The sequence below is a fragment of the Fulmarus glacialis genome, unplaced genomic scaffold (assembly GCF_000690835.1).
Source record: "Fulmarus glacialis isolate BGI_N327 unplaced genomic scaffold, ASM69083v1 scaffold17055, whole genome shotgun sequence".
NCBI classification, from domain to species: Eukaryota; Metazoa; Chordata; class Aves; order Procellariiformes; family Procellariidae; genus Fulmarus; species Fulmarus glacialis.
This window is the reverse complement of record NW_009211532.1, coordinates 28,910-40,660: the sequence shown is the minus strand read 5'-3', so window position 1 is coordinate 40,660 and position 11,751 is coordinate 28,910. Positions and strand designations below refer to the sequence as shown.

At 40.0% G+C, this 11,751-nt stretch overlaps 1 protein-coding gene across 1 annotated transcript in view; it reads right to left on the bottom strand.

The window, feature by feature from the left end:
• Positions 1 to 3,417: 3,417 nt before the first annotated feature.
• Positions 3,418 to 11,751, bottom strand: part of LOC104076654 (ellis-van Creveld syndrome protein-like) — a gene marked incomplete at both ends in the record, with an annotated part of 33,703 nt that continues 25,369 nt past the window's right edge. Inside the window, one exon of the mRNA XM_009577583.1 lies at positions 3,418 to 3,630. Within this exon, the coding sequence (XP_009575878.1) occupies positions 3,418 to 3,630 (213 nt within the window). The remainder of the gene's footprint in view (positions 3,631 to 11,751) is intronic.

Sequence of the window (11,751 nt, the reverse complement as noted above, 5' to 3'; positions counted from 1 at the left end):
AAGCTCACTTTTTTTTCTGCAGCTCTCAGTTTGACACTTTTAGCACAGATTCTCAAGAAATCAAAGGAAAGCAATTTCTCCCTAACAGCCTGTAGATGGGGTGTGATGCACACTGAATGGCAAGCAAGTACCTCAGCCTGGTGCAGCAGTCTGCTCCCCATAATCGCTGCCCAGGCAGGAGAGCTTGTCTACAGAAATCATGAGGTAGGGGCTATGTGGGAAAATGCTCAAAATTTATTTTCATTAGTCATTTATTCTCATTTGCCTCACTCACATCCTCAAGCATATAAGGCAAAAGTTAAATATGAAACTGATTTTTTCTTTTCAATTCTAAAAGAGATTCTGTTCCCCCAAAGGGTATCATATTCCAGGTATGTATAAATGCTAGGAAAGATAACCTAAAAAAAAAAAAAGCAGTTCAAATAAATGGGAAAAATGTCTTTTTGAGCCACCTTGAAAAGCACACATAAATACCCTGGTGAAAAGCCTTCTGGTGTTAGACTTCCCAAGTCTGTAAAGCAGGTGACTACGTAACTCAGTGTAGTACATTTATCAAGAGGCAAGTGAAAGACATATCTCCTGCTGGAAAATGCCTGATAAATTAAAAGACCTGTCAATATGAATGTTGATTTATGGATCTTCTGTCATATTCAGCACTGTAACATCTATGGGATCTCCTAAATGACATGATCACCTGTCACAAGTGTCTGATCTCTCTTCTTCTTTTCTTAAGGTGGAAACCAAGTGCTCCTTCTTGTAGGACACAAGTGTCAGCTTACTGCTTAAATGTGCATGCTGCTGTGTCTATACTAGGAAAGGGCCAAGAAATGCATTTGAACGTAATATAATGAGTGTGTGGTGTTTTTCAGACTTGTTTAGACAGAAAAATCTGCCAGCCTAGCTTTGGTGGGATAGCTACCTCCCTGCATGCTCTCTTTGGAGATATAGCAGATTTTTTTCCAGTTAATTCAAACCACTTCCAAAAAGCCACCTGCATTAAGTTAAAAAAGCTACTTAAGATCCTGCAAAGAATATTGTCTTGAGGAATCACACATTTTCCCACTAGGAGAAACCCCTGTCTCTTCTAGTAATTTATCCCACAGAATCTCTCATCCTTAGGACAGCTGTCTGCTACTCAGGAAATTTTTATATTGAATAAGGCCCAGCTGCAGTGCTGGTGACCCAGCGACCAACGTGAGTGCTCTGTCGTTGCTAAATGAATTCCTCTATAGCTCAGTAATTACTGCTAATGATGTAAGCAAATCCTTTATTCTTTTTTTTTTTTTTTCAGCTAGGAAGCCATCTGCTTTGTATTATGAATGCTAGAGTACACTGAAAGTGATGGAAAGTCAACTTTCTAGTTTAAATAACTTATGCTTGGGCATGACTGGAACATCTGCATTCACATACAGTGAATCCATCATACAGTGCTGCCCAAAGAGCTATTATCCAGCAACTGGGTGCTGGAGATGAACTAACCCTTTTAATCCCTTGAGGAAAAATCCCAGGGTATGCTTTCTCCACTCAATACTGTGCTCAATGATAGTAACAGAGGAATGCATAAACAGCATTTTTGGAACAAAACTTTAGACTTGAGATCTCCCCCTCTGTGGAGAGTGTCCTAGCCCTTGAAAAACACCCTCTCTGGCCCTGAACAATGGCTGAGGTTCAATGGGACAGTGGAAGGACCGGAGCAGAGGTGCCCTAATATGCACTCTGACTTCTGAGACTAATCATAAGTTGCACACCAGAACCTCCTCCTTCTCTGACTGTCGTTTTTAATGACAGCAGATACCATGATGGTGCTTTGATCTCCATGCACTATGACACATGCTTGTAGTGCACCTACTAGTCCAGGCTGCTCAGGTCATTCACATAAAAGGACAGGCAATTTGTGAACCATCGGTGAACGTGAAAATGAACAGCAACCTAGAGGTTTAAGCTTGCCAAGTCAGGTGTTGAATCTAATCCTTGATAAAAAGGGGCAAAATAAAAAACAGTTGAGGTCAGACATTGTTTCATTAATCACTGAAGGTATAGGTATGCCAAATTCAAACACTAAATGCCAGCCAGCAGTCCTAGAAAACACAAAACCCCACCCTTATCTTAAAGCATGTGAGCAGACTCATTGGCATCAGTGGTCGGTTCCAAGCGTATTTTAGTTTAGTTTGCTAGATATCCCTGTGACACAGAAACAGAAAAGGCAAGCAGAATTGTTTTTCAAAATAGTTGAGATAACAGGTGAGTTACAATAAAGTAAATATAAAATGATCAGGGAGGTGCATGTTGTATAACTCCAGATTAAGGAAAATAGAGAAGAAAAAAAGGAAATGACTAAGAATTTCCAACGAATAATGTTACTTTTGTATTTCCACGGGTGTTCTAAAACCACTGGTCAGCAAACCACTCTACCAGATTTAGTAGGAAGCCCAGTTTCCTGAATCACAGGGTTTTATGGAATAACCCTAAATATGAGCGGGTGGAAAAGTTAAACAACTTATAGCAGTCTGTAATAATTAGGGACTCAATCAGCACCTTATTAACCACGTACTGGATTTTTTCCCGGCACTTTGGAGAACGAGGCTAGGGAAAAGTATGATTTTGCCAGTGTTAAAGAACTCTGCCAACCTTTTATTTAAGAAGCTCCAGTTACTCTATATGTTGCAGCACACACCTGACATTTGGGAAAGGGCACACCTTTGTATACAGGTCTTTCTTTGACTAAGCTGTGTTAGTCTTCAAAGCAGTGTTAACAGAGACATAGCATTGCATGAATTAATTGAGGGTATATTTGAGTTCCACCCTAATGCTGAAGATACCTGCCTCCGCGTTTACTGTTGTTGCTTTTCTCCTCTGGTCTCAATGCCCCCTACTCTGGGCACAAACAGAGCAAGAAAGCTGGATGTGTGTTTCTCCACTTCCTCAGAGTAAGGAATAAGTTTTATATAAAGTGTGTATCATATGTTTCTAATCATTATAGTATTAATACCTAAAAATGATTAAGAAATATTTATCATTGTAAGGCCTCCTTTCCTGTAAACTGTACTCATATGCACCCTCTCCAAACAGACTAGATAAAGGGTTTTTTTTGAACTGTTTCTGTAGATGCTCAAGAGTTGAGGACATCAGACAGCAGCCTTCCCAAAAAATGTTTATGTGCTGACAAAGCTGTCAAACATTGTCGACAGATGTTCAGTAATTACTCTCCGACTCCACTATGCAAGTCTCCATGCACAGCATATATGTTCACTCCATACTGCAGGTCAAACTGCCCATCCTGAGTCTCATCCTGTGTCTGGACCTGGGCTGTATATTTATAGAAAAATACTCCCCACAGGTAAGTATCTTGATATTTTTTTTTTCATATCCCTGTTTTTAGATCCAGGGGTCCCAGAACGTAATAAGGGTCTTTCTTACTTTTTTTTCTTGCAATAGCTGTTCCTGGAAAAGCTTCCAACGTCTCTGGCGGTGGGTCTCCCATTTCTCCAGCTGAGGGACCAAATTCTCCTGCCATTCCTCTTTCAGAAGCTCACATTGTCTTACAGAGAGGCCTGTCACAACAGGCAGGGTCTGAAGAAACAGCTCTGTCACCAACTCTGCTAAAGCATGGGAAGCTTTAGAGTACAGCTCCTAACAGAGAGACAAAGAGGGACAGAGAGAGACAGGTGAGAAAGTGAACCTTCCAGCCCTCTGGAGCTGTTTCGTTGCATGTCTCCATGATGCCAGTGAGGGAACCATGTCCCACTGAAGACACTGGGCTGGTGACTGACCCCTAGAGCTAAAATCCAATGCCACTAATGCTTGAGTTAAAAAGACCAGGTTTTGTAGATGCAACAACTTAAATGTTTTGGTACAAGGCACACAACGGTACCTAAAATGCATTAGTGGCATGAGCACATGAGACCTTGAATCCTAACTGTTGCCCACATGCAACTACAGTACAAAGAATATCTTGTTTTACTGGCTATGGCGATGTGTTATAAAAACACTTATTTTGAAAGTTGCTGTGGAAACAATCCGGTGTAGCACACCACCTCATAGGCACATTTTCAAAGGTGCTGATATGAAATGAATGAGGGCAAGAAAGAAGGAAGAGTTAAAAGAGACAGTATGGCATTTAGTTAGACAAAATCGACACTAGCCATGTTAATAGTTGGTGCTCTGAAATATGACACTCTTCAATGCCTTCTGGAAAGACAGAATTATTCAAATTCCTTCTGATGCAGAACAGGTTCAAGCCTAGGAAAACAAATACCTTCTGGTGGTTTTATTAAAACTAGTCCCGTATGAGTGGTTTTCAATTACTGAGGCTGTTTCACTCGCAAGAGGAGTTTGGGTGATTTAGTCAGGTGGCATCCAAGCTAAAAAGTCTGTTCAAAACACATAATTTCACTGTCAAATACACAGTGATGATACGAGCTGTGTTTGCAAACTTGGTACAATTTGAGACAATCCCTGAGGAGAAGGCATGAGGGCAGGTAGCTTTCCCCAGCAGAAGAGAGAAAACAAAGACACATCGGAAAGGTCACAGGGACACTGCAGTACTCCAGCAGTATGAAGAGCGATTTTTGTGTGAGTTCCCCATGATCTTACCAGTCCAAAAAGCTTTATTGCCTACTTGGTTTTGCTTTCATTGTAAATCAGTGTTAGCCCTCTTGAAAACACTTACATTTCTTTCTTTGCCGTAAAATACAGCTATTATTTTTAAAACACTTTTCAGCATTCCTGTTGCAAAAATAAGCCAAGTCTTCTAGCTGTTGCCTTCTTTAAATATAGGTTTAATTACAATCTCTTAAGTGATTAAAATCTAGAACCTCTCAATAGAAACACAGAGATATTTATCTAAATGTCAAAACCGTTGGTCTGCAGCTCATAGACAAGAAAAGTTCTAGTGGACTTGTCTTTTTCTGGGAGACACATTGGTATAATGTACTACTGTGCAAGAACCCATTCCAACTGCTAGATGTGGTATCGTAAAAAAGAAAATAAGCCAAGAAGAAACCCCCAAAACCAAAAGAGGATGTTAAATTGCAAAGTCAAGAACTCAGAAATAGAGAATGACCAGAACTTAGGTTGCATGTGAAATCTAGTTCTGTGCCCCCATAATGACAATTTTTGGGTTCATGTACTGTTTCCACAGGACCTTTACCTGTTCTGTGTTTAGGTTTATCAAAACTCATTGAATGGATAGATTTCTCAAAAATCTTTATTTTGTATTTCTCATTTATTCTAAAATACCCAAACTGTGCACTGAATACTAAATTATTATTTTCCTCCTGGGATCCCTCTAGGATGCTAATCATGGTATTAACGAGCTGTTTCACAAACAATAAATAGCTTATCTTAAGAGCTCTCTGCATTAACCTCTTCTTATGGATAAAATTGAGGCACAACACTACCAAGTGTTCACTACACCTTCGAGATGAGCTGTCTTGCTTTTTTCCACTCTTACCTGTTTAAAGCACACAGGATTTTCAGAATCTGGCGCCCGCTGGCTTTGTTTAATCTCAAAGTGTTCTGAATTCTTGTAAATTGGGCTACAAGTTTCTGAAACTGGGTACCGGGCATAAGTATGAGAATTAGTAATCAAAGACCCAACAATTGGATACCTCATTTCTGGTAACACTTCTCCCATTTCTAGCGATTGCTCACAATCTGAACATGACAGTATCATTAGGGTAACATTTGCTACACAGGTGTGTCCCGTGCTGAAGGATGGATCTCCCCTACTCCTTAATTATTAGAATTACTAGTTCCTGTTACAACAAGAGGCAGGATTTACACCATCTTGATCATCTGTGTAGTTGTGGGCCTGGCTTAGCTTGCCAACACTAATGCAAAATGGTTTGTTTGAATTCACTCTTCTGCTGCTATTTATTTTAAAATTCAAGTCTCCAAATTCTGGGATTTAACATAAGCTCAGAGATCCTATGTTTCTAATCTCCATATCCCATACAACATTTAAAGAACAATCACTCTATCTCTGTAAACCATCTCTTCTCTGAGCTTTACTAGCCTTTCAGGACAAGCTAATTCTCCTGCCTTTACTGGGTGTTCAGGGATATAAGAATTTCTCTTGGGTCTGAAATAGTTCAGAAGCAGTCTAGAGGAGTCTGTGGCTTTTCTACTGCAATCTCAAAAGATCTCAGGCAGGGTGTTAAGGAACTCTATTCTTAAACAGAATTCCACCTATGGCAGCTAAATCACTTTGCAACACATTTTGCTGCAGAACTGATAGCTTTTCCCTGGCATGCTGACAGCTCTGTATTATTATTTACTAGGAAATCTTTTGCGCAGAACATAAAGAAGGTATTTTGTTACTTGCTTCATGCCATTTTGTTTAAAGACCAAGTGAATAGAGTTCTGCTTGCACTTCCTGCAGCTTCAAATTATATCGTATACTTACCTTTGGCACTACCAGAGTGGGTACATAGTTACCCAGGCAAAATGTGATTAGGTCCTGTTCCCACAAAATTACTTACCTACATCACCTCATTAATGTGATGGGCCAAGTTATCTTTAGATCAAAGGTGCTTAACTATTTGTTTGCAAAATACTTCATGGCTCTCTGCTGAAACTGGTGTATGAAAGGACAAGAAAGTGGGATTAGAATTCCAGGAGCAGTTTTTCACATCAACAGTCCCTTTAAAAATGAAAATGCTGGGTGAATACATGGAGGCGAAGCAGGACTAAGCAGTCTGTTCTTTACATCTCACATATGTTGCAAACTGGCACGCAAAGCAACAGGTCAGGTGCTGTAAGTCCCTGGGACAGTGATTTTTAGCAGGACTGAACACTTTCCCTTTAAGTTCTATTACAAATTCTCTCTGTGTAGGACACAAATCCTGCATTTAATGGTCTTATCTGTGGTCCAGGATCACAAAACAAACCACCGCCAGTGATGACTATGAAAATACTAACTTCTCTTCAGTGTTCAGGGAACCACTGGCCACGGGCTACTTTAATCTGAACACATAATCATCCAGATATTAGACCCCAGGCAGTCCTTGCAACCCAGACCCTAACATGACAGCGTGCTCTACCCAGAGGAGTTACCACAGGTACAATACAATGGCTACACTGTTTAATGCAGCACTTGAAAAAATGCAGTGGAATGGCCTTGTAAAATTTGGTAAATTGCAGATACGATTTAATTCTATCAAAGTGACTCAAGCTAACAAAATAGTTCAAAATTATTTGTACTCTAAGGAATGTACTTGATCTGAAATGGTAATAAAGCCTGTCCACGAACAGGGACGTCACACTGCCTATTATAAAGCTTATTTTCCACAGGAAAAAAAGAAAACCATTAAAAAAATCCTACTGCTTCCAGGATCTTATTTTTGGACTAAAACCCCTACAAAATAGTTCTTACAAGCTTCCTGTATGATATGCCATCTCTTGTTTTTAGGACTTTTACTTAATGAAATTTATTCAAATTGATTCCATTAATAGAATAGCTGATTGCGGTGTTGAATGAACCTGTTTGTAGTACCTGGCAGTCAATCTCAAAGCTTTTCAAAAAATCTCCAGAGAAACTCATCAAGCATAAAGAAATACCACGGGGTATGTGCAGAAATAAAATGGGCTCAGATTAAATGCTGAGTGCATCTGAATTTCAAACAAGGCAATAAATATATAATTTTGTCAAAAACCAGGGGAAATACACAGCTTATCAGATTTCACCACAAAACCAAAGAACAATATTAATGCTCACCCTCAAACCCAAATGATTAAAAGGTTTCTACATGCAGATGAGAAGAAAGCGAACAATGAAATTGTGAAGCAGGAAAATATATTTAGAAAGGCTGGTTGCACTGTATTTCAAATGCTAGCCACTGCCTAGTATATATTATCTCCAAGAGGCAACGACATAGCTATTTGTTACCTTGTGATATAAGAGCATTTCATTAAAATAATTAACATTTCTAGTCAAAGCTGTAGAACACTCTTGCATGTATCTCCAGAAGCCCAATGGCTAGGGCACTTGTTTAGGAGGTAAGAGATTCATCTCCCAACCCATACGGTATCTTATTAAGGACAGAGATTCAATACTCAGATCATTCATCCCATAAATACTCCAAACACTCTTGGACATCACTGGCCACTAGAAGATACTTCACATTATAAACTCATACTAAACGGGGAAAACCTGATGTTCCCCAGGGCTCGGTATTGGGGCCAGTTCTGTTTAATAACTTTATCAATGATCTGGATGAGGGGATTGAGTGCTCCCTCAGTAAGTTTGCAGATGACACCAAGTTGGGCGGGAGTGTCGATCTGCTCGAGGGTAGGAAGGCTCTGCAGAGGGACCTGGACAGGTTGGATGGATGGGCCGAGGTCAACTGTATGAGGTTCAACAAGGCGAAGTGCCGGGTCCTGCACTTCGGCCACAACAACCCCATGCAGTGCTACAGGCTTGGGGAAGAGTGGCTTTTCCAGAGGAAAAGGACCTGGGGGTGCTGGCTGACAGCCGGCTGAACACGAGCCGGCAGTGTGCCCACGTGGACAAGATGGCCAATGGCATCCTGGCCTGTATCAGAAATAGTGTGGCCAGCAGGAGTTGGGAAGTTATTGTCCCTACCCCCCTACTCGGCACTGGTGAGACCACACTTTGAACACTGTGTTCAGTTTTGGGCCCCTCAGGACAAGAAAGACATTGAGGTGCTGGAGTGTGTCCAGAGAAGGGCAACGAAGCTGGTGAAGGGTCTAGAGAACAAGTCTTATGAGGAGCGGCTGAGAGACCTGGGGTTGTTTAGCCTGGAGAAAGGGACGCTCAGGGGAGACCTTATCACTCTCTACAACTCCTGAAAGGAGGTTGTAGTGAGGTGGGTGTTGGTCTCTTCTCCCAAGTAACAAGTGACAGGACAAGAGGAAGCGGCCTCAAGTTGCGCCAGGGGAAGTTTAGGTTGGGTATTAGGAAAAATTTCTTCACCGGAAGGGTTATCAAGCACTGGAACAGGCTGCCCAGGGAAGTGGTTGGGTCACCATCCCTGGAGGTATTTAAAAGATGTGTAGATGTGGTGTTTAGGGACATGGTTTAGTGGTGGACTTGGCAGTGTTAGATTAATGGTTGGACTCGATCGTCTTAAGGGTCTTTCCAACCTAAATGATTCTATGCTTCTATGATTCTTCCTCTCTTCCACATGATGAATTCTGGAATGCTAATTGCAAAATGAAACCAGTACCCTGCTTTTAAGCATCCTAACACCAATAAAACACGATGACATTGAAGTCATCCTTAGCACAAGCTAATAAAAAAAAGTTTGATTTCCGTGCATTAAACAAAAGGAGGTTCATTGAAATTCCAGTTTTGCCTCCTCACTAGTCCTTGATTTATGGAGAAGGCAGTTTCAATCTTCTCTTTCTGTACTCCCTTTTTAGAAATGTGCCTTTGTAGATAAGGTTATGTCCTTTACTAGATTTAACTATTAACAAATTGTGTATCCATATAGTGGTAAAATACATTTTCTTATGCAATAAGGTAAGAAGCAAACTTCAGAATGAAGTCAATCCATATTAGGCATCTTAGAATCAGCTTTGATTGAAATGACTACATCAAATTTAATCAGTTCCCAAACCCAGAACTAGACTGAACTGGCACGGTAAGAGTTCACAAATTTAATCTATTAGATCACGCTGTGTTTCAGCCTTTTTGGGATAAGTCACAGGGCAAAATTTTCAAAAATAAGCATTTGAGTTGGAGGTCTCTTGATATGGATTTCCACCTGAGACAAGCTGTGGGTGATTCACCTTGAAAAGCAGCTAGCTCTGGATATCTCAAAATGCAGTCCACTCCATGAAAAGCACCTCTAACCGTATCTCATGTTATTGAAATTACCTAAGGAAAGTAATGAAAGAGTAAGTCCCTAATGATCTATACTATTTATTTTGACAAAGATAAATTTTCGCCTTTTATTAACAAAGGAAAAAATTAAATACTTTTCAAATCAAATACTCACATTCATGTTTACCCATTCATAAAATGTTTATTCCTTGCCTGTTGATAATACTCATTACTTAATAGGTTTTAGTCTAAATTCCTGTGCATTTCTATGTTCTGTCAAGTCAAATGAAATAACATTTTTGTGAACTGCTATCAACAAAGGGGAATTACAAATGACAGTAAATTGTGTGTTTTTATGGTTTTGATGTTATGGCTGACGAAAAATAATTATCTTACCATGGACTGTGGAATTTTTAGCTGTTAATTGATTTCCTTTTGTGCAATCTGCGTGTTTGTTTTCGTAATAATGAACTGTTAACCACCAACCTCTTTTCCCTTCTCCCTTCCCTACTGAAATAAGCAGGTAGTTCACAAGAAAAAAAGGAGAAAGAAAAGATTAAAGGTTGATTAACATCTGATATAGGCTAAACTTGAGACAGACTTGCAAGGAGCTAGCCATTAATTTTTTCAAGAGACCACGAGAAACAGAACAAGATATATTGGGGGTGTGGGGGGGGTGCTTTTGCTGCCATGTAAAAGAAAATTACAGTAAAATCCTTGCAACTGAAAAGCTACCCAAGCCAAACCAGAACTGTTACTGCGACACAATATCCCTTGTGTATGGGACAACTCTGCAGACACTTTCAGCATTTATGAAAATATTAGGCTGAGCCATTCAATTACCTCTGACACAATTCCTCCTTCAGTTATGATATACTGTGATAATCCAAAATCACTTGCCCCCGTTCCTCAACTTGCTCTTCAAAAATTAGTTAGCCTGTGTCTAGACACAGACTATTCACCTACAGCGCACTATTTTAATCCACTAGTATGGCTGAAAAGTCCTATGCTATCCTCCAAATATAACTCATTCATTCACTTCAGGCATCAACAGATTCCATTGACCTTGGTTAAATCATTTTAATTGATTTATTCATGTGTACACAAAACAAACTACTCAATTATTCTATGCAAATACAGTCAGCTTCCAGATCATTGCATTTTTATATATTTAGTCACTAATTTGGGTAATCCTTTGATGTACTGTAGCACTACAGGCTACAGTAGTGCTAGAGGGTTATATAAATCTATCTTGGTGAACTCAAGAACTGTTTAAGAGCGGAAAAAATGAAAAAATAAAAAAGGCATAGAAATTTGAGAAGGGCTTAGAAGAACGTTGAGAGAACAAGGTAAGGATCTTCTCTCACAAGTGAATGGCACTTACAGGTCAGTTACATCTTTTCTTCTGTCCCCAGGATATTAATTGGTTCCCTGTTTGGTCACATGGTGACCTTTCCCTTATATTTTAATATCATCTCTTGCATTGAGGTTATCTTTCTACTTATTCATGAAACTAAGCCTGTCAGGCTTGCTTCCCTGCTTGCTTATACTACGACAAACCAGGTAACTGTCGAAATCAAGTCATTGTAGCGTATAACTGAAGCAGGAACGGAGGGCCTAAACTTTTTATCACATATAAGCCTTTATCACATACAAGACCTTGCCAGGTCCTTTTCCCTTGAAAAAAAAAGGTGTAATGGCCTCCAAATATAGCAGCTAAGGACCATGAGCTTAGGGCGATGGCTGGGCTCTTGGGCTTCTGTGCTTGGTCGAGTGAATTTATCAGAGTGCAACTCTTGGGAACTTTGTACTGGCTGTCTTCCTTGAGGATTTATTCTGGTTTGTCATCTACAGTGCAAGTTTGATACAGTACTTAAACAGGGATGGATGGTTTAGAAAGTTGATATAGGATGGAGGCACCGGTATGCTCCAAGACAGTTGTTTTGAAAGCTGCTAGTAACTGC